The 21,285-nt window shown below is 62.8% G+C and overlaps 1 protein-coding gene across 1 annotated transcript; it reads right to left on the reverse strand.

Annotated features, from left to right (window-relative positions):
* Positions 1-1,791: 1,791 nt before the first annotated feature.
* GPR179 (G protein-coupled receptor 179) lies at positions 1,792-20,498 on the reverse strand. Its single transcript, XM_063425193.1, is given in 22 exon segments — positions 1,792-3,325; positions 3,357-3,512; positions 3,514-4,010; positions 4,228-4,370; positions 4,908-5,221; positions 5,223-5,441; positions 5,443-7,117; positions 7,167-7,312; positions 7,314-7,331; positions 7,615-7,761; positions 8,256-8,348; positions 8,350-8,362; positions 8,764-8,902; positions 11,275-11,328; positions 11,331-11,512; positions 14,312-14,421; positions 14,727-14,795; positions 15,597-15,792; positions 16,468-16,499; positions 16,501-16,590; positions 18,106-18,214; positions 19,465-20,498. Coding segments are annotated over 22 exon segments (6,699 nt in total). The 5' UTR covers positions 20,307-20,498; the 3' UTR covers positions 1,792-1,870.
* Positions 20,499-21,285: the final 787 nt, after the last annotated feature.

Genomic DNA, 21,285 nt, shown 5'->3' on the forward strand with positions numbered 1-21,285 from the left:
TCTCTTTCTGCTCTGCTCAGCTCATAGAGCAAAATCCTCCCTGCTCACCTAAAAAACCCCTTTTTTTCTCCTTCTTGTCCTGCTTTTTAACTCAGCCACTTCCAGAGCGTGGGAGAGTTCAGGGAATTCCTCTTTCCTCCTCCAGAGGGGCTTTGCAGAGCTGTAAAAAGAGGAGCTGAGGCTCCTTTTTGCCTCTCTGTTCCTTTTGGGAGGGCAGGGCCTCCTCTTTGTGCTGTGCTGGGAGAGGAGCCAGCACTGGAACCCCTGCCACGTCCTCTGGGATGTCACAGGGGTGTCACAATCCCTCTGTTCCCAAAAAAAAACCCCAAAACCTTTTCCGTGGAGCCTCTCAGGAGCTGAGCTCAGATCCCTCTGTGGCTGTGCCTGGTGGAGCTCAGGGCAGGAGGGGATGGAATTCCTGAGAGCAAGGAGAGGATTGGGGTTGTTCAGGCTGGAAAATTGGATTTTGGGGGTGATCTCACTGAGGATTCCTGAAGGAAGGATGGAGAGAGGGATGGAGGGACACAGGGAATGCCAGAGGGCAGGGATAGGTGGGATATTGGGAATTCCTCCCTCTGAGGGTGCTGAGGGGCTGGGATGGAATTCCCAGAGAAGCTGTGGCTGCCCCTGGATCCCTAGAAGTGTCCAAGGCCAGGTTGGAGCACCCTGGGACAGTGGGAGGTGTCCCTGGATGGGCTTTGAGGTCCCTCCCCTCCAAGCCTGGGGTTCTGTGGGGTTCCCCAGCCCTGGCTCTGAAGATAAAGGGGGTTTTGGGTGGAAAGAAAAAGGGTTTTTTTGGGGGTGGAATGTGGCTTTTTTGGGAGAATAGCCTTCCAGCCAGCCTCCCTCACTGAACCCCTGGATTTCCTCTCCAGTCCCTTCCCTGGGGATATCCCAGCTCTTCCCCACCTCTCCAAGCACACTCCGTAGATAATTCCGTTTATTTCCTGTATTTACACAAAATTACACAGCCGGGACCTTCAGCCTCACAGCCCCAGAGCAAAACTGGGGCTGGGCAAGGGGGAGCAGCCTCCAGCTCCAGCATTTCCCTCCCGGACTGGAGGGAGGGATGGAATCCACGGATGGATGGATGGAATCCACGGATGGAGGGATGGAATCCATGGATGGAGGGATGGAATCCACGGATGGAGGGATGGAATCCATGGATGGATGGTGGAGGGATGGATCCATGGATGGAGGGATGGATGGAGGGATGGATCGAGCTCCAGCCTTTCCCTCCCAGACTGGAGGGAGGGAGGGAGGGATGGAATCCATGGATGGAGGGATGGATCCATGGAGGGAGGGAATTCATGGATGGAGGGATGGAATCCATGGATGGATGGTGGAGGGATGGATCCATGGATGGAGGGATGGATCCATGGATGGAGGGATGGATCCATGGATGGAGGGATGGATCCATGGATGGAGGGATGGATCCATGCAGGGATGGATGGAAGGATCCATGGAGGGTTGGAATCCATGGATGGATGGAGGGAGGGATGGATCCAGCTCCAGCCTTTCCCGCCTGGACTAGAGGGAGGGATGGATCCAGCTCCAGCCTTTCCTTCCCAGACTGGAGGGAGGGAGGGATCCTTGGATGGAGGGATGGATCCTTGGATGGATCCATGGAGCCAGTGATGGAAGTTGGAGGGATGGATGGATGGATCCATGGAAGGATGGATCCAGCTCCAGCCTTTCCCTCCCAGACTGGAGGGAGGGATGGATGGAAGGATCCATGGAGGGATGGAATCCATGGATGGATGGATGGATGGATCCACGGAGGGATGGATGGATGGATCCATGGAGGGATGGATCCATGGAGGGATGGATGGATGGATCCATGGATGGAGCCGCTGGTGCTGGGATCCCCTCACTCCCCACCTCCATCCCGGGGGCTCCCCCCAGCCCTGCCCTGCCCGGGGCAGCTCCAGGAGGGATCCGTGCTCTCCTCCTCCCACGGACACACCTCGGAGCTTTTCCTCGTGTCCGGGCCGGGCTCGGCAGCTGCTGCTGGCGCCTCTGCAGCCTCCCAAGGACAAACCTGAGCCAGGCCAGGGCCGGGGCTGGGGCTGCTGCCCACCCCTGGGTGCTGGATGCTGGGCAGGAGCCGGCACAGGGGCTTGTGCTCGGCTTCCCCACGGGATCTGCCCCCGGATTTTTCCAGAAGTGTTGGAGACACGGCGCTGGCTCCCGGCTGTGCCACCCCTGCGGGAGAAGCTCTGTGGGCTCCCTGTGCCTGGGAGATTTCCTCCTCTGACACGATGGGCTCTGCTGCTTCCCAGGGGCAAATTTCAGATTTCCTGCTCTCCGTGCTGTCGGATTTCTTGGATGGATCCTCTGGGTCCGGGCTTTCCCAAGGACAGACGGACTCTCGGTCTTTGCTGCTCTTCTTCAGAGCTTTGGTTGCTTCTTTTCCTGGGAGTTTCTCCTTTGCTGTGCCTGTTCCTTTCTCCACCTGAGGCTCATCCACATCCCAGGGACAGATTTCAGCTTTTTCACTGGATTTAACATCCTGACTCTCCCAAGGACAGATCTCTGCCTTCTCCGAGCTCTGGGATTTCCCTGGGGTTGCTTTGGGCAGTGCTGAGCTCCCAGTCTGGGGTTTGGCCAGAGGCTGCTCTGTGTCCAGGCTCTCCCAAGGACAGATCGATTCCCTCTCTTTGCTGTCCCTCTCCAGAGCTTTGGTCGCTTCTTTTCCTGGGAGTTTCTCCTTTCCTGGGGCTGGTCCTTTCTCCAGCTGAGGCTCATCCACCTCCCAGGGACAGATTTCAGCTTTGCTGCTGGATTTAGAGTCCTCAGACTCCCAGGGACAGATTTTGGCTTTCAGGCTCTCCGAGCTCTGGGATTTCCCTGGGGTTGCTTTGGGCAGTGCTGAGCTCCCAGTCTGGGGTTTGCCCGGGAGCTGCTCCATGTCCAGGCTCTCCCATGGACAGATCGATTCCCTCTCTTTGCTGCTCTTCTCCAGAGCTTTGGTGTCTCCTTTTTCTGGGAGTTTCTCCTTTCCTGGGCCAGTTCCTTTCTCCAGGTGAGGCTCAGCCCCCTCCCAGGGACAGATTTCAGCTTTGTCACTGGATTTAGAGTCCTGACTCTCCCAAGGACAGATTTCAGCTTTACCAGTGGATTCAACCTCCCAAGGACAGATCTCTGCCTTCTCTGAGCTCTGGGATTTCCCTGAAGAAGATTTGGGCAGTGCTGAGCTCCCAGTTTGGGGTTTGGCCGGGGGCTGCTCCGTGTCCAGGCTCTCCCAAGGACAGATGGACTCTCGGTCTTTGCTCTGCTTTTCCAGAGATTTGGAGGCTTCTCTTGGTGTGAATCTTGTTCTTTTCTTTTCCTTTCTCCAGCTGAGGTTCAGCCACCTCCCAGGGACAGATTTCAGCTTTGTCACTGGATTTAGAGTCCTCAGACTCCCAGGGACAGATTTTGGCTTTCAGGCTCTCTGAGCTCTGGGATTTCCCTGGGGCTGCTTTGGGCAGTGCTGAGCTCCCAGTCTGGGGTTTGGCCTGGGGCTGCCCCCGTGTCCAGGCTCTCCCATGGACAGATCGATTCCCTCTCTTTGCTGCTCTTCTCCAGAGCTTTGGTTGCTTCTTTTGGTGGGAGTTTCTCCTTTGCTGTGCCTGTTCCTTTCTCCAGGTGAGGCTCAGCCCCCTCCCAGGGACAAATTTCTGCTTTGCCGATGGATTCAACCTCCCAAGGACAGATCTCTGCCTTCTCCGAGCTCTGGGATTTCCCTGGGACTGCTTTGGGCAGTGCTGAGCTCCCAGTCTGGGGTTTGGCCTGGGGCTGCTCCGTGTCCAGGCTCTCCCATGGACAGATCGATTCCCTCTCTTTGTTGCTCTTCTCCAGAGCTTTGGTGTCTTCCTTTCCTGGGGGTTTCTCCTTTCCTGGGGCTGTTCCTTTCTCCATCTCAGGTGCAGCCACTTCCCAGGGACAGATTTCAGCTTTGTCGCTGGATTTGGAGTCCTGACTCTCCCAAGGACAGATCTCTGCCTTCTCTGAGCTCTGGGATTTCCCTGAAGAAGACTTGGGCAGTTCTGAGCTCCCAGATTGGGGTTTGCCCGGGGGCTGCTCCGTGTCCGGGCTCTCCCAAGGACAGACGGACTCTCGGTCTCTGCTCCCCAGGGCTCTCTCCGGGCTGGCCAGCGCTGCCTGGCGCGTGATGCGCTTGTCCCCCTTGGAGCCCCCACCAGGGACCTGCTTTGCCTTTGGCTGCTGGGAGGGAGGCTCAGCCCCCTCCCAGGGGACAGATTTCAGCTTTTTCACTGGATTTAACATCCTGACTCTCCCAAGGACAGATCTCTGCCTTCTCTGAGCTCTGGGATTTCCCTGGGGCTGCTTTGGGCAGTGCTGAGCTCCCAGTCTGGGGTTTGGCCAGAGGCTGCTCCGTGTCCGGGCTCTCCCATGGACAGATCGATTCCCTCTCTTTGCTGCTCTTCTCCAGAGATTTGGTGTCTTCTTTTCCAGGGAATCTCTCCTTTCTGGTGCCTGTTCCTTTCTCCACCTGAGGCTCATCCACCTCCCAGGGACAGATCTGGGCTTTGCCGATGGATTCGACCTCCCAAGGACAGATCTCTGCCTTCTCCGAGCTCTGAGATTTCCCTGGGGCTGCTTTGGGCAGTGCTGAGCTCCCTGTGTGGGGTTTGGCCTGGGGCTGCTCCGTGTCCAGGCTCTCCCAAGGACAGACGGACTCTCGGTCTTTGCTGCTCTTCTCCAGAGCTTTGGTTGCTTCTTTTTCTGGAGTTTCTCCTTTCCTGGGGCTGTTCCCTTCTCCACCTGAGGCTCATCCACCTCCCAGGGACAGATTTTCAGCTTTGTCACTGGGTTTAACATCCTGACTCTCCCAAGGACAGATCTCTGCCTTCTCTGAGCTCTGGGATTTCCCTGGAGGAGATTTGGGCAGAGGTTTGCCTGGGGGCTGCTTTCCTTTTTCCAGTCCTCTCGATCCTACTTTTTCTTCCCTTTTGGAAGTGCCTCGTGTGTCCTGCCTCAACCTCTCCTCCCCTGACGGAGCTGCAGCCTCTTCCCAAGGGCAGATCTCTTTTTCTGAGCGTGGCTCATCCTCCACCTCCCAGGGACAGATATTTTTTCTCTCCGTGGTTCCATCCTGCTGGGATGAGGGTCTGGGCAGAGCTGGGGGTCCCAGCTGCTCCACACCTTCTCCAGACTTTGGGGACCCCCGCCCCTCCTGCTCCGGCCGAGCCCCCTCTGTGTCCCAGGGGCAGATTTTCAGCCCGGACGCTCCTTCCCTGCTCCCGGCTCTCCCACGGGCACAGCTCAGCCCTCCTGCCCTCTGCTTGCTCCGGGGCCACTTTTGGCAGCTCTGGTGGTTTTTCCATGCCCGGAGAGCGCAGCGCATCCCCCTCACCTCCTCCCATCCACGGTTTGGAGCTGGAATCTCCCCGCGCTCCGGCCCCGCTCCAGCTCCTTCCAGGGACCCCGCTCGGCCTCGGGCTGGCTGTCCCCATTTCCCAGCGCCTTCTCCGGGCTCTCTGGGGTCCCGCCGTCCTCCCGGGGCGCGATCGCCTCCTGGCGCATCAGGGCTCCCCTTCCCGCTGGGATTCCGAGCCAGCCGGGCGGACAAACCTCACCCCGCGGCTTCACCTCCGCCGCGCCCCGGGCGCTGCTCGGGCTGGGCTTGGCAGGCGGCTGCTCCTCCTCCGGGTGCTCCCGGGGCTGCAAGGACCCGCTGGTCCCCTCCAGCTGCTCCAGTGTCCCTTCCCCCGCTGTGACCCCAGGATCCACCGCAGGACCCTCGCTCCCCTCCCGGGGCTGTACCCGTGCCACCTCCGGGGGACATTCCTCTCCTTGGTGACCCTCTCTGGGTGGCTCCAGCCCCCCGCCAATGCCCGCGGCCCCTGGGGCAGCGCTGGGCTCCTCTGCCGCGTTGTCCCCATGGCCTGTCCCCGCGGCCAGGCTGTCCCGCTGTCCTCCCGTCCCTCTGTCCCCCCAGTCCGCGCCTTCCCCGGGGGTGGCGGCGTTGTTGTTGTGCTGCAGGGCCGGCACCTCCAGGCTCTGCCCGCTGCCCTCGGCGCTCCTGGCAGCGGGCTCGGGGCTGACCCCTCCGAGGGACACGGCCGAGGCCTCTGCCACGCCGGACTTGTCCCTCCTGCTGCTGCCCCTCTTCCTGAGGCTCCCCTCGCTTTTCCCTTTCAGGATGCTCTTCCCCCTGGAGCGATTGAGGGCTTTGATGGCGAGGCCCAGGCTCCGGAAACTCTTCTGGGGGGCCGGCTTGGGGCCGGGGCTGGTGGCCGCAGTGTCCCCGGCGCTCCCTGACTCTGCCGCTTTTTGTTTCCTGCTCAGGATCTCGTCCTGCACCAGCTCCCAGGGACAGACGTGAGCCGAGCTGGCGCTGGGGGCCAGCACCCTGCCCTTCCCTGCCTTTGGGGACACGCGCTCCGGCTCGTCCCCTGCTGTCCCTTGTGCCGGGGGGCCCGGGGGTGGCTCCGGGTTGTCCCTGATTGTCCCCGAGCGCTGCAGGCTCTGGTAGCGCACGGGGGGCGCAGGAGGGGTTTTCCTCACGGTCACCCGCACCCTCCTGGCCGGGTGGGCTCCGTCCACGCTGACGCTCTTGATGGGCGCGTAGGTGACGCGTTTGTGTCCCTTGGCATCTCCCGGCGGGGCCGAGCCCCTCTGGCGACCCTCGGGGGTGGCGGTGTCACCGGGGACCGGCGCGGAGAGGTGGCGGCTGCCGTGCCACTCGTCCCTGCGGGCGGCCGTGCGGGCGGCCAGCAGCGCCGCATCCCGAGCCCCGCTCACAACGCTGTGCGACTTCTGCAAGGGCGGGGCGCGGCCCGGGGGGCGCGGCCAGGGCCCCGTCAGGTTCTGGGCGCTGGCAGATTTGCACAGCAGCGGGGCTGCGTCCAGAGAGTCGCTGTCGGATTGCTCCGAGCCCGTCCCCGCCGGCGGCCGAGGCTCCTCGGGCGGGCTGGGGGTGCGCGACCCTCGGCGGGGTCCCTCGGAGCTGCGGGACTTGCGCGGGGCCGAGGAGCGGCGCCGGGAGCTTTCATCCCGCATCCTCAGGCTGGTGCCTCCGGCATCCCCGAGCCGCTTGGCCGAGGAGCTGCGGCGGGACAGGGTCACTCCAGCCCGGTCCCCGGCGCTGCTGTGGCGGGACAGGGTCCCCAGGGTGTCCCCAGCCCGGTCCCCGGCGCTGCTGTGGCGGGACAGGGTCCCCAGGGTGTCCCCCAGCCCGGTCCCCGGCGCTGCCCCGGCGCAGGATGGAGCGGGCGAGGCTGCGGCGGGAGCTGCGCTTCTTGGCCAGGTGCGGGTTGTTGGTCGCCATCCGCCACGTCTTGTGCACCTCCAGCTGCCGGTAAAAGCTTCTTCAGCTCCTCCTGAAGAGGGGTGGGGGGACGCGGCGGAGAAAAGGGAGAGAGGAGAGTTCCTACAGCGGGGGCTGCGGCCGGGAGCGCCCCCGCCCAGCCCCGGGCTGTCCCCGTGTCCCCAAATCCCCCCCCGCGCTGCCCAGAGGACGCCCACCCGCATTGCCCACACCGGGTGGGGTCACCCCGCCACCCTCTTGTCCCCTCCCTCAGCTTTGCGTCAGGAAAAATTGCGAAAGGCACCTCTTACTCTGCACAGCTAGCGTCAAAAGAAGGTCCTGAGTGTGCCACCCACCCGAATGTCATCGGGGTCGAGACTGCGCTCGCTCCAGGCGGACGCGATGCTGCTGTTCATGCAGGAGCCCGAGCGCCGCATGTCCAGCTCGTCCTCGTACACCTCGGCCGTGATCTCCTCCCGCAGCGGCGAGCCCGTGTGCAGGAACTGCAGGGGACAGCGGGGGACAGTCACCCGGGAGGGTCCTGTCCCGGCTCCCCGAGTCTCTGGGATGTGTTAGGGATGGAATTGTGGAATTGTGAGGATGGAAAAGCTCTCCCGGGTCGGTGAGTCCAGCTGTGAGTCCAGCTGTTCTCGCAGCGGTGACAAAGCCATCACTTGTGTCCCCAAGTGCCACATCCACGCGTTCTCCAGCACTTCCAGGCAGGGGGGGCTCCACTTGTTCCAATGCCTGATCACCCTTTCCATGAGAAATTCCCAATATCCAACCCAAATCCCCCCCTGGCACAGCCTGAGGCCGTTCCCTCTCCTGTCCCTGTTCCCTGGGAGCAGAGCCTGACCCCACCCCGGCTGTCCCCTCCTGTCAGGGACCTGTGGAGAGCCACAAGATCCCTCCTGATCCCGATTTTCTCCAGTCTGAGCCCTTTTCCAGCTCCCCGAGCCTCTCCTGGGCTCCAGCCCCTTCCCAGCTCCTGGGATACCTTGGGAATGAAGAGCAGGGCCAGGGTCATGGTGATGGTGCCGTGGGTGTGAGCAAAGAAGAGCAGCAGAGTCCAGTCCGGATGCAGCGAGGGGGACAATCAGGAACCTGCAAGGGACAGCAGGGCAGTGCCAGCTCCCACCGCAGCCCCCTCCCCACCTCCAGAGCCCACAGCCTCCCCCTGTCCGGGCACCCAAACCCTTCCCATTGTGGGGACCCTGAGAACCCAAACTCCTCCCATCGTGGGGGTCCTGAGAACTCAAACCCCCTTTCCTTGGAGATCCAGAGCACCCAAACTGGATGGGATCAGTTGAGCATTGCTCTTACAAAGCTTTTTTTTTTACCAGAGCTACCACAAGTGTGTGAAATGGAATAAAAGAGAAAGAGAGAGAGAAAAAAAAAACCCAAAGTGTTACCTATATTTTTTTCCCCTCAAGCAGCAAAGCCTTCCCACCTTGAGGAACCTCCTGAACCTCCCCAGGGGTGGAAACCTCGACCCCCAGCCTTACCTGACCGCGTGGAAGGCAGCAGAGACCACGAGCTCGTTGTGCAGGGCGATGCCCAGGTACCGCGGCTCGTGGAAGGCCGAGGGCACGGCGCGCGTGGCGTAGCACAGGAAACTGCCCCAGAGCAGGAGCAGCACCTCGGCTGTGGGGCAGAGCACAGACACCCTGAGCAGCTGCGGGAACCCTGAGAACTTCAGGTTGAAGGGTTTGGTACGTAGGGTGTGGAGGATTTAGGGTGTGGGTTAAGATCTTCTTCGTGGTTTTTGCTTGGTGGGTGGAAGGGTCTGCGTTGTGGAGTTTTAGTCGCTTTTAACCCCCAAAAAATTGGGTTAAGAGCAACGAAAAAATAATAAAGAAGAAATAAAAAAAATAAATAAAAATAATAAATAAAAATAATAAATATAATAAATAATAATATAATAATATAATAATATAATAATATAAAATAATAAATAATAATACAATAATAAAAATCATAATAATAAATAATAAATAAAATAAATAAAAATATAATAATATAAAATAATAAATAATAATAATATAATAAAATTATAATAAATAAATAAATAAATAAATAAATAAATAAATAAATAATATAAATGTCATCTCGTTAGTGGGTAATTAGCTCTTAAAACACCTTGGAAAAACTCAAGGACACCTCAATTTCCCACCTTGTTAGAGCTCACGACTCGTGGGGCTGTGCTTTAGGTAAGGATTAATAAACACTGAGTCTAAACATAAAACTGTGTATTAACTCTGGTGTATTAATTAACATTAATTAATTAATTAATATATGGATTAACCCAGCTTTTGGGGGGCTCAGCTGCTGCCCACCACCCTTGGGTGATGTGGGAACGAGCTGGGTCTGGAGCATCCCCCTGGGCATCTCCCAGGCCACTTTTGGGGCCAAAATCTGACCAAAATTTGTTGGCCCCCAAAATCTGGGGTAAAAATCTGGCACAAATTTTGTTTGCCCCCAAAATCTGGGGTAAAATCTGGCACAAATTTTGTTTGCCCCCAAAATCTGGGGTAAAATCTGGCACAAATTTTGTTTGTCCCCAAAATCTGGGGTAAAATCTGGCACAAATTTTGTTGACCCCCAAAATCTGGGGCAAAATCTGGCACAAATTTTGTTTGTCCCCAAAATCTGGGGTAAAATCTGGCACAAATTTTGTTTGCCCCCAAAATCTGGGGCTCAACTCCTGCACCAGGGGGTGCTCAGGGGGAGGGTGGGAGGCAGCTGGGGCACCCCAACCCTGCTTGAAACTTCAGGAGGATCAAAGGGACACGGAAATGGAATTCCCACATTTATGGGATGGGATCCTGGGGTTGTGGGGATTCCAGGTCCTTGCAGCTTCCAGGATTAAATGGACAAGAAAATGAAATTCCCACATTTGTGGGATGGAGTCTCAGGGCTGTGGGGATCCCAGGTCCTTGCAGCTTCCAGGATTAAATGAACAAGGAAATGAAATTCCCACATTTGTGGGATGGGATCCTGGGTTGTGGGGATTCCAGGTCCTTGCAGCTTCCAGGATTAAATGGACAAGAAAATGAAATTCCCACATTTGTGGGATGGAGTCTCAGGGCTGTGGGGATCCCAGGTCCTTGCAGCTTCCAGGATTAAATGGAATAGAAAATGAAATCCCCACATGGGATATTTAGGGGATGGAGCCCCAGAGCTGTGGTACCCCAGGTCCTTGCAGTCTCCAGGATTAAATGAACAAGGAAATGAAAGCCCCACATTTGTGGGATGGAGTCCTGAGGCTGTGGGGATCCAGGGTCCTTGCAGCTCCAGGAGGATTAAATGGACAAGGAAATGAAATTCCCACATTTATGGGATGGGATCCTGGGTTGTGGGGATCCCCAGGTCTTGCAGCTTCCAGGATTAAATGAACAAGGAAATGGAAGCCCCACATGGGATATTTATGGGATGGTGTCCCAGAGCTGTGAGACCCCCCAGGTCCTTGCAGCTTCCAGGAGGATTAAATGGACAAGGAAATGGAAAGCCCCACATTTATGGGGTGAGATCCTGGGGTTGTGGAGATTCCAGGTCCTTGCAGCCTCCAAGAATGAAAGGGAAGGGAATGAAAGGCAAGGAAATGAAAGTCCCCACATTTATGGGATGTGATCCTGCGGTTATGGAGATCCCCAGGTCCTTGCAGCTTTCTGAAAGCCAAAATGGACAAGACAATGAAATGCCCACAATTATGGGATGGGGTCCAGGGACCATGGGACCCCCAGATCCTTCCAGGAAGACAAAATGAAGAGAACAAAATCCCCACAATTATGGGATGGGCTGAGGGGACCCCCCAGATTCCTCCAGGACGACAAAATGGACAAGAGAACGAAATCCCCACATTTCCAGGGGGCTCCCCACAATTATGGGATGGGGTCCAGAGGCCATGAGGGACCCCCAGATCCTTCCAGGAAGACAAAACAGACAAAAGAACAAAATCCCCACATTTCCAGGGGGGTCCCAGGGCCGTGGGCACCCCAGGACCCCTCGGCTCTCACCGATGACCATCATGTAGTCCCAGCAGTCGTGGCCGCAGAGGGAGAAGCGCAGGCGCGGGCGGTCTGGGCGCCGATGACCAGCGGGACGTTCCTGCGGGCGTTCTCCAGCGTGGCCACGGTCCAGGCGGCCAAAAACCACAGCACCAGCAGCAGCACCGGCGCCAGCAGCCGCAGCACCCGCCCGCTCGACACGAAGGGCGCGCGCTGCGCCGAGCGCGACAGGAACACCTTCAGCACCCTGGGGTGCCAGGGAGAGGGGTGAGGAGACCGGCCCAGGGACCCCAGAACGTCCTGGGGGGACCCCAGAATATCCCAGGGGCACCCCAGAACATCTCAGGGGGACCCCAGCACGTCCCAGGGGAACTTTAGCATGTCCCAGTCAGATCACAGCCCATCCCAGTGAGATCACAGCCCGTCCCAGTGGGATCCCGGCACATCCCACTGAGATCCCAGCACATCCCAGTGGGATCCCAGCATGTCCCAGTAGGATCCCAGCACGTCCCAGTGAGATCCCAGCACATCCCAGTGGGATCCCACACGGTCCAGGTCCCCAGGAACCACAGCACCAGCAGCAGCACCGGCGCCAGCAGCCGCAGCACCCGCCCGCTCGACACGAAGGGCGCGCGCTGCGCCGAGCGCGACAGGAACACCTTCAGCACCCTGGGGTGCCGGGAGGGATGGGTGAGAGACCCCAGAACGTCCCAGGGGCACCCCAGTGCATCCCAGTGAAATCCCAGCCTGTCCCAGTAGGACCTCAGAACGTCCCAGTGAGATCCCAGCATGTCCCAGTGAGACCCCAGTACCTCCCACTGAGACCCCCCGTCCATCCTAGTGAGACTCCAGCCCATCCCACTGAGATCCCAGCACATCCCAGTGGGATCCCAGCACATCCCAGTCAGATCCCAGAACATCCCAGTGGGACCCCCATCCATCCTAGTGAGACTCCAACCCATCCTACTGAGATCCCAGAACATCCCAGTGGGATCCCAGCATGTCCCAGTGGGATCTCAGCCCGTCCCAGTGGGATCCCAGCACACCCCAGTCAGATCCCAGAACATCCCAGTGGGATCCCAGCATGTCCCAGTGAGATCACAGCCCGTCCCAATGTGATCCCAGCCCATCCCAGTGGGATCCCAGCACATCCCAGTTGGATCCCACATGGTCCAGGCGGCCAAAAACCACAGCACCAGCAGCAGCACCGGCGCCAGCAGCCGCAGCACCCGCCCGCTCGACACGAAGGGCGCGCGCTGCGCCGAGCGCGACAGGAACACCTTCAGCACCCTGGGGTGCCGGGGAGAGGGGTGAGAGACCGGCCGGGGACCCCAGAACGTCCTGGGGGGACCCCAGAATATCCCAGGGGCACCCCAGAACATCTCAGGGGGGACCCCAGTACCTCCCACTGTGACGCCCGTCCATCCTAGTGAGACTCCAGTCCATCCCACTGAGATCCCAGCACATCCCAGGGGGATCTCAGCACATCCCAGTGAGATCCCAGCCTGTCCCACATAGATCCCAGGGGCACCCCAAAACATCCCAGTGGGACCCCAGCACGTCCCAGGGGAACTTTAGCATGTCCCAGCCAGATCACAGCCCGTCCCAGTGAGATCACAGCCCGTCCCAGTGGGATCCCGGCACATCCCACTGAGATCCCAGCACATCCCAGTGGGATCCCAGCATGTCCCAGTAGGATCCCAGCACGTCCCAGTGAGATCCCAGCACATCCAGTGGGATCCCACACGGTCCAGGCGGCCAAAAACACAGCACCAGCAGCAGCACCGGCGCCAGCCAGCCGCAGCACCCGCACCGCTCGACACGAAGGGCGCGCGCTGCGCTCGAGCGCGACAGGAACACCTTCAGCACCCTGGGGTGCCGGGGAGAGGGGTGAGAGACCGGCCCAGGGACCCCAGAACGTCCCAGAGGCACCCCAGTGCATCCCACTGAGACCCCCGTCCATCCTAGTGAGACTCCAGTCCACCCCAGTGAGATCCCAGCACATCCCAGGGGCACCCCAGCATGTCCCAGGGGCACCCCAGAACATTCCCAGGGGGACCCCAGCACATCCCAGTGAGATCTCAACAAATCCCAGTGAGATCCCAGCCCATCCCAGTGAGACCCCCGTCCATCCTAATGAGATCACAGCCTGTCCCAGTGAGATCCCAGCACATCCCAGGGGGACCCCAGCATGTCCCAGTGGGACCCCAGCCCACCCCATTGTGAGGGTCCCAAGACCTCTCTACTCTTGGGGTCCTGAGTACCCAATCCCTTCCCCACATGGGGGTTCCAAGCCCCCAGGCCTCCCCAAGCCCTCCCCACCTTGGGTGTCCTTAGCACCCAAACCCTTCCCACTGTGGGGTCCTGAGGCCCAAACCCTTCCTGCTGTGGGGGTCCTGAAAATCCAAACCCTTCCTGCTGTGAGGAGGTCCTGAAAATCCAAACCCTTCCCGCTGTGGGGATCCTGAAAATCCAAACCCTTCCTGCTGTGGGGGTCCTGAAAATCCAAACCCATCCCACTGTGGGGGTCCTGAGACCCAAACCCTTCCTGCTGTGGGGGTCCTGAGCCCCCAGCCCTCCCCAAGCCCTCCACACCTTGGGTGTCCTTAGTACCCAAACCCTTCCCATTGTGGGGGGTCCTGAAACCAAACCCTTCCTGCTGTGGGGGTCTCAAGGCCCAAACCCTTCCCACTGTGGGGGTCCTGACAAACCCAAATCCTTCCTGGTGTGAGGGTCCTGAGCCCCCAGCCCTCCCCAAGCCCTCCGCACCTTGGATGTCCTTAGCACCCAAACCCTTCCCACTGTGGGGGTCCTGAAAACCCAAATCCTTCTGGTGTGGGGGTCCTGAGCCCCCAGCCCTCCCCAAGCCCTCCGCACCTTTGGGTGTCCTTAGCACCCAAACCCTTCCTGCTGTGAGGGGTCTCGAGGCCCAAACCTTTCCCGCTGTGGGGGTCCTGAAACCCAAACCCTTCCTGCTGTGGGGTCTCGAGACCCAAACCTTTCCCGCTGTGGGGGTCCCGAGCCCCCAGCCCCCCGTCCCCCCCACCTGTAGAGCTTGAGGGTGATGGTGCCGTAGACGATGGCGAAGCCGAGCATCCGCACCCAGCGCAGCACGATGCAGCGGAAGATGCTGGGCTTGAAGTACAGGATGAACACCTGGAGAGGGAAAAGGGGGCTGGATCCCACCTGCCCCAGCCTCGGGAACCTCCTCCTTTCCAGGCCAGCCCCGGGCCAGCCTCCCCCGTGACCCCGCAGCACCCCGAGAGGGGATTTGGGCAGGGATTAATTCCCGCGGCCAGCGGGAGAAAAGGATTTGGTTTTCTGAGAAGGTTTATAGGGCAGGCCCCGGGGACAGTGCCAGCCAAATTAACAATTAGGGTGGAGCCGTGCCCTGCTCGGGGCAGATCCGTGCGGGAAATTCCACCCTGCAGCCTCCAGCCCCGGGGGCAGCGGAGACTCACCGGGAAGTAGAGGAGGAGGGAGCCGAAGAGGATTGTCTCCAGCAGGATGATTCCCGACGTGCGGATCCTCTGCGGGGACAGAGCCGTGAGGGTGTGGCCTTGGAGGGGACACAGCCAGGGCAGAGTTTGGGGTGACAGGGGGACACTGGGACAGAGCTGTGAGGGGTGGCCTCGGAGGGGACACAGCCAGGGCAGGGTTTGGGGGTGACAGGGGGGCAGGGGGACAGGGGGACAGAGCCGTGAAGGTGTGGCCTCAGAGGGGACAGGACAGGGACAGGGCAGGGTTTGGGGTGACAGAGGGACATGGGGACAGAGCTGTGAGGGCGCAGCCTCGGAGGGAACACGGCCAGGGCAGGGGCATTGCAGGGTTTGGGGGGACAGAGCCATGAGGGTGTGGCCTCAGAGGGGACGCGGCCAGGGCAGGGTTTGGGGTGACAGGGGGACATGGGGACAGAGCTGTGAGGCACAGCCTTGGAGGGGACAGGGCAGAGCAGGAACATCGCAGGGTTTGGGATGACAGGGAGCAGGGGGGACATGGGGACAGGGCCAGGGCAGGGTTTGGGGTGACAGGGGGACACGGGAACATGGGGACAGAGCAGTGAGGGCACAGCCTCAGAGGGGACACAGCCAGGGCAGGGTTTGGGGTGACAGAGGGACATGGGGACACGGGGACATGGCCAGGGCAGGATTGGGGTGACAGGGGGGCACGGGGACAAGGGGACAGGGCCAGGGCAGGGTTTGGGGTGGACACGGGGACACAGGGACACGGGGACAGAGCAGTGAGGGCACAGCCTTGGAGAGGACACGGCCAGGGCAGGGTTTTGGGGTGACACGGGGACACAGGGACACGGGGACATGGGGACAGCTTGCCTTGCTGCGTCGGAAGTGGTAGGACACGAGCATGCTGAGGAAGATGGCCAGCATGCAGCAGGCCTGGCACGACAGCACGGCCGCCCGCAGCACCGGGTCCTCCTGCGCCAGGCACGGCGCGTCGTCCTCGCAGGTGGCACAGCCGGGGCGGCACGGGCGGCACCCCAGGGCGGGACCCCCGTCTGTCCCACTGCACCTGGGGACAGAGGGACAGCAGGGTGGGGTCAGCGCACCTGGGTGGGGCCAGGACATCCCAGGGGGGGTCAGGACATCCTAGGTGGGGGTCAGGACATCCTAGGTGGGGGTCAGGACATCTCAGGTGGGGTCAGGACATCTCAGGTGGGGGTCAGCACATCTCAGGTGGGGTCAGCGCACCTGGGTGGGGTCAGGACATCTGGGTGGGGTCAGGACATCTCAGGTAGGGTCAGCACATCTGGGTGGGGTCAGGACATCCCAGGTGGGGTCAGCACATCTGGATGGGGTCAGGACATCTCAGGTGGGGTCAGGACATCTCAGGTGGGGTCAGCACTTCTGGATGGGTTAGCACATCTGGGTGGGGTCAGGACATCCTAGGTGGGATCATGGCACCCAGGTGGAACCACCACATCCCAAGTGCTGGGATCAACCCATCCAGGTGGGATCAGCACATCTGGATGGGGTCAGCCCATCCCAAGTGCTGGGATCAGCACATCCAGGTGGGATCACAGTACCCAGGTGGGATCAGCACATCCAGGTGGGGTCAGCCCATCCCAGGGCCTGCTGGCACCCCCCACACCAGGGCACGTGTTCTGTGTCCCCAAAGCCCCCCAGGCCTTGTCCCCATGGCTGTACCCAGTGGGGACAACAGGGACCCCAGGGCCGGGCACGGCACCCACCTGCCCAGGCACCGCTGGCCACTCCTCCGGGCGCCGTAAAAACCCGGCTTGCACCTGCACAGGTACCTCCCGAGGACAAAGCCGCGGCTCTCCTGGGGGGACACACTGAAGGAGACAGCCTGAGACACGTCCCGCACCCCCTGTGTCCCCCCTGTCCCAAATCCCCCGCCCCAGGGCCTCCAGCAGCCCCCAGCTCACGCCCACCTGACCCCGCTCCATCCTCCCCACAGCCGTGAGGAATCAGTGGTTAACATTTCAGAATTAAAAACGCAAAGCTTGGCCCCAAATCCCTCCCTAAAACCTAAATGGACACCTAATGCAGCCGAGCGCCCTAATCCTGCCCAGCCGTGACGGCAGCTCCGGGCCGGGCTCCCTAATCCCCGCCGGCCCCGAGCGGGCCGCGCTGGCCGCCGCCCCCGGGCATTGTTGTTTTCTGGAGGGATGCCCGGAGCACAGCCCGGCCCTCGGGAAGGCTCCGCTGGTGGGAAACAGCACCGGCAGCGCCTTTCCCTCTCGGGGACAGCGCTGGATGGGACCCCAAGCCGGCAGATGGGTCCCCAAAGCTGAGGCGGATGGGTCCCCAAAGCTGAGTGGATGGGACCCCAAATCCCAGCGGATGGGACCCCAAATCCCAGCGGATGGGTCCCCAAAACTGAGCGGATGGGATCCAAATCCCAGCGGATGGGACCCCAAAACTGAGCGGATGGGACCCCAAAGCTGAGCGGATGGGACCCAAAGCTGAGCGGATGGGACCCCAAAACTGAGGGGCTGCGGGGTTCGCCCTGCCTGGGCGCCGCTGGTTGTGCCAAGCCCTGAAAACGCTCGGGCACCGCGGTGTCCTCAGGGTGGGCACCGCTGGAGTGGACCGAGGTGACCCTGTCACACCCTGCCAGCCCCCGCGGTGTCCCTCAGGGTGGGCACTGCTGGAGCCTCAGGGTGGGCACCGCTGGAGGGACCGAGGTGACCCTGTCACACCCTGCCAGCCCCCGCGGTGTCCTCAGGGTGGGCACTGCTGGAGGGGCCAGGGTGACACTGCCACCCCCTGCCAGCCCCCGCGGTGTCCTCAGGGTGGGCAGTGCTGGAGGGACCGAGGTGACACTGTCACCCCCTGCCAGCCCCCGCGGTGTCCTCAGGGTGGGCAGTGCTGGAGGGGGCCGAGGTGACGCTGTCACCCCCTGCCAGCCCCCGCGGTGTCCTCAGGGTGGGCACCGCTGGAGGGACCGAGGTGACGCTGTCACCCCCTGCCAGCCCCCGCGGGTGTCCTCAGGGTGGGCAGTGCTGGAGAGGGCCGAGGTGACGCTGTCACCCCCTGCCAGCCCCCGCGGTGTCCTCAGGGTGGGCACCGCTGGAGGGACCGGGGTGACGCTGTCACCCCCTGCCAGCCCCCGCGGTGGCCGGGCAGGGAGCGGAGGGGTCACACGGCGCTGCTGGCGGTGGCGGGGGAAGATTTGCACAATAAACCCCTGGCCGCGGGGCGAGAGCAGCTGAGCCAAGCAGATGGAGGGCCCGGGAGAGAGGATAAAGCTCAGCCCGGAGGCACGGGCAGCCCGGCCGGGGGTGCGGGGGGTGGTTGGGTGCGGGGTACCCCGCTCCTGGAGGGTTTTGGGGGTGCCAGGGGTGCTCGCAGCCCATACCTGGGTGCTGTTGAGGTCACAGTGATGCGTGTCCGAGAACCAGCCCGGCCCGCTGGAGCACTGGTCGATGGCCACATCCCGCAGCTCCACGTCCACCCGCACGACCCCCCTGTGCCCAGGGCGGGGGTCAGCCCGGGGGGTGGCCCTGGGGGGTACCCCCGTGCCCACCCCGTGCCCCCCACCCGGAACGGCCGAGCCCCAGCGCTGCCCCTGGGCCAGCCGAGGTGGGGCTGGGGGACAGACTGGGGGGGGCAGTGACAGCGGTCAGTGATGTCCCCACACCCCCGAACAGGGGGCAGTGACACCGGTCAGCGATGTCCCCAGACCCCCGGACAGGGGGCAGTGACACCGGTCAGCAATGTCCCCAGACCCCAGGACAGGGGGCAGTGACACCGGTCAGCAATGTCCCCAGACCCCAGGACAGCGGTCAGCGATGTCCCCACACCCCCGGGCAGGGGGCAGTGACAGTGGTCAGCGATGTCCCCACACCCCCGGGCAGGGGGGCAGTGACAGTGGTCAGTAATGTCCCCAGACCCCAGGACAGGGGGCAGTGACACGGGTCAGCAATGTCCCCAGACCCCAGGACAGGGGGCAGTGATGTCCCCACACCCCCGGACAGGGGGCAGTGACAGCGGTCAGCGATGTCCCCACACCCCAGGACAGGGGGCAGTGACAGTGGTCAGCGATGTCCCCACACCCCCGGGCAGGGGGGGCAGTGACAGCGGTCAGCGATGTCCCTAGACCCCAGGACAGGGGGCAGTGACAGCGGTCAGCGATGTCCCCACACCCCAGGACAGGGGGCAGTGACAGAGGTCAGCGATGTCCCCAGACCCCCGGACAGCTGTGCCCTCCCTCTGGGGAGGCTGGGGCTGGGCCAGGGGCTCCTGGGTGTGAATTCTGCCCCTCGAGGGGGTTTTAGTGCCACCCACGGGGAAATGGGGGTGGCTGGGGTGGCCCCGCGGGCGCAGCGCCCTTCCCTGGGCTCTCCAAAGGGGACACGGATGTCCCCGTGGGAATGGGGCCGTGTCCCCTCCCTGGGATTGATCCCTTCCCTCCCCACCGCCTCCCTCTGTGGCTCCTCGCGCAGTGGGGTGCGGCAGGGACCCCCCAAATCCCGGGGACACCCCCAGCTCCCAGGAGGGGTCCCAGGCCGCAGTGACAGGGGGGTGGCAGCGCAGGGTGGGCAGCACAGGGGACACCGAGGGGGGGACAGGGGGGTCACCCCCGTGCCTGGGGATGTACAAAAACGTAAAAGCAGCCACAGGGAGAGGGACACAGGGACACCCCGGGGTGGGTGACACACGGGGCACCCCCCACCCATTTTAACACCCCCCCCAAACCCCTCCGGGCTCCACTCACTTGAACTCGGGGCTGAGGTCCGGCTTGAGCCCGTAGAAGGCGGAGGAGAGCGTGACGGCCCAGGGGGGCAGGAACCGACCCTCGCGGCACTCCAGGAACGGCCGCGACCACCACACGTGGCCCGTGTCCCCCACGTAGCTGTCCCCACGCTGCCACTTGGGGGTCTCCAGGCTGCGCAGGTCGTTGCTCAGGACCCTCTTGCGCAGCCCCGGCGCCCTCTGCGCTTTCAGGGCATTGAACCACTCGTGGTCCCAGCTGAGGTTGCCCAGGCTGGGAGCGGAGCCGGACACGTCCTGCAGCAGGATCTGCCCGTCGCCCTTGGTGGCCTGCAGCATCAGCCGCGGCTTGGGGGCCAGCGGGTGCGCGTCCAGGGCCAGCACCGCCCTGCGCACCCATGGGTGCCCCTCGGCCAGGCTGCGCACCAGCGCCTGGTACCACTCCACGTCCTCGGCCACGCTGGCCTCGCGGATGTCGTTGGTCTGGAAGAGCATGTTGAGGAAATTGGCGGCGTGGCTCAGAGCCTCGGGGGCGGCTCGCAGGGCTGCCCGCACCCCCGGGGGCGGCCCGGGCCCGGGGGTCGCCGCCGCGACGCCCCCGCTGCAGTTGGCCCGGGCCAGGCGCTCGGCATCGCCCGTGCGCAGGAACGCCAGCGCCGCCGCCGCGCCCTCGCTGTCCCCCGGCGCTCCCGGCTCCAGGGTGGGCGTCCAGGAGGGTGAAGGGGCCGGGGGCCATCCCGCCGGCCGCGGGGCTCTGTCCTGCGGGCGCTGCCCCGCCGGGAGCGCGGCCACCTGCAGCAGCACGGCGTGGAAGCCCCAGAGCAGCGGCCAGCGGCGCGGAGCCATAGCGGGGGCTCAGCGGAGCCCCCCGGCCCCCGGCGCGCCCCTCGGGCGGCCCGGGGGGCGCATGGCGGGCAGGGACCCCGCAGCTGCCCGGAGCCGGCCCCGCGCTCTGCCCGCCCGTTCCTCTCGCTCGGCGATGCCGGAGCAGACGTCACCGGCTCCGAACCGCGCTCAGCCGCTGGCGCTGCCCCCGGAGCCCCCCCGCCCGCCCCCGCGCTCCCGGCTGGGGCGGCAGCGCTGCCCGGAGCCCCCCGGTGCGACCCCCGTGGGGACCCCGCACCGAGCCCCGCGGGGACCCCGCACCCCTCGGGCTGCGAACGCATCCTGGTGGGAAGCCATGGCAACGGGAACGGGAATTCTGCTGCCCGCAGCCCCCTCGGCAGCCGGGGGGAACGCGGAGCGCCCGCGGGGTCCCCGGATCGTGGCGGGATCCAAGGTCCCCCCACCGCGGGCCGTGGGGTGGCACCCACGCGGGTGTCCCTGTGGGGCTGGGGGCCGTGGGTGCGGGCAAGAGGAGGGGCTGAAGCCCACCCGACCCCCCCGACCCCCGGTGTGATGTCCCGCGCAGCAGATCCGGGGTGCAGAAGGGAAACTGAGGCACGGCAGGGTGCTCCGTTTCCACGCTCCAGCATCGAGCAGCGGTGACTTTCCCCAGCCCGGGGGGTGGTGTGGGGACAGCCGGTCCCCGTCCCCTCCGCTCCGCTCGGGACGCGCCGCCCGCCAGAACCGGGCGAGAGCTCGCGGGTACCAAGCGCCGCGTGCCCGTGCCTCAGTTTCCCCCACCGCACCCTCCGGTGTGCGGGGTGGGTGCGATGGGTCACGGCTGGAGCGGCGTGTCCGGGAGCCCTCGCTGACCCCCGGCCCCCATCCGTGATCCCCCCACTGTGCCCGTGAGTGCCGGGACCGCCGGTGGGTGCTGGTTCCGCTCGGAACCGGTCCCGCCCGCGGGCACCGGGGACTCGGTGGGTGCCGCACCCTTGGG

The sequence above is a fragment of the Prinia subflava genome, unplaced genomic scaffold (assembly GCF_021018805.1).
Source record: "Prinia subflava isolate CZ2003 ecotype Zambia unplaced genomic scaffold, Cam_Psub_1.2 scaffold_58_NEW, whole genome shotgun sequence".
Lineage (NCBI taxonomy): Eukaryota > Metazoa > Chordata > Aves > Passeriformes > Cisticolidae > Prinia > Prinia subflava.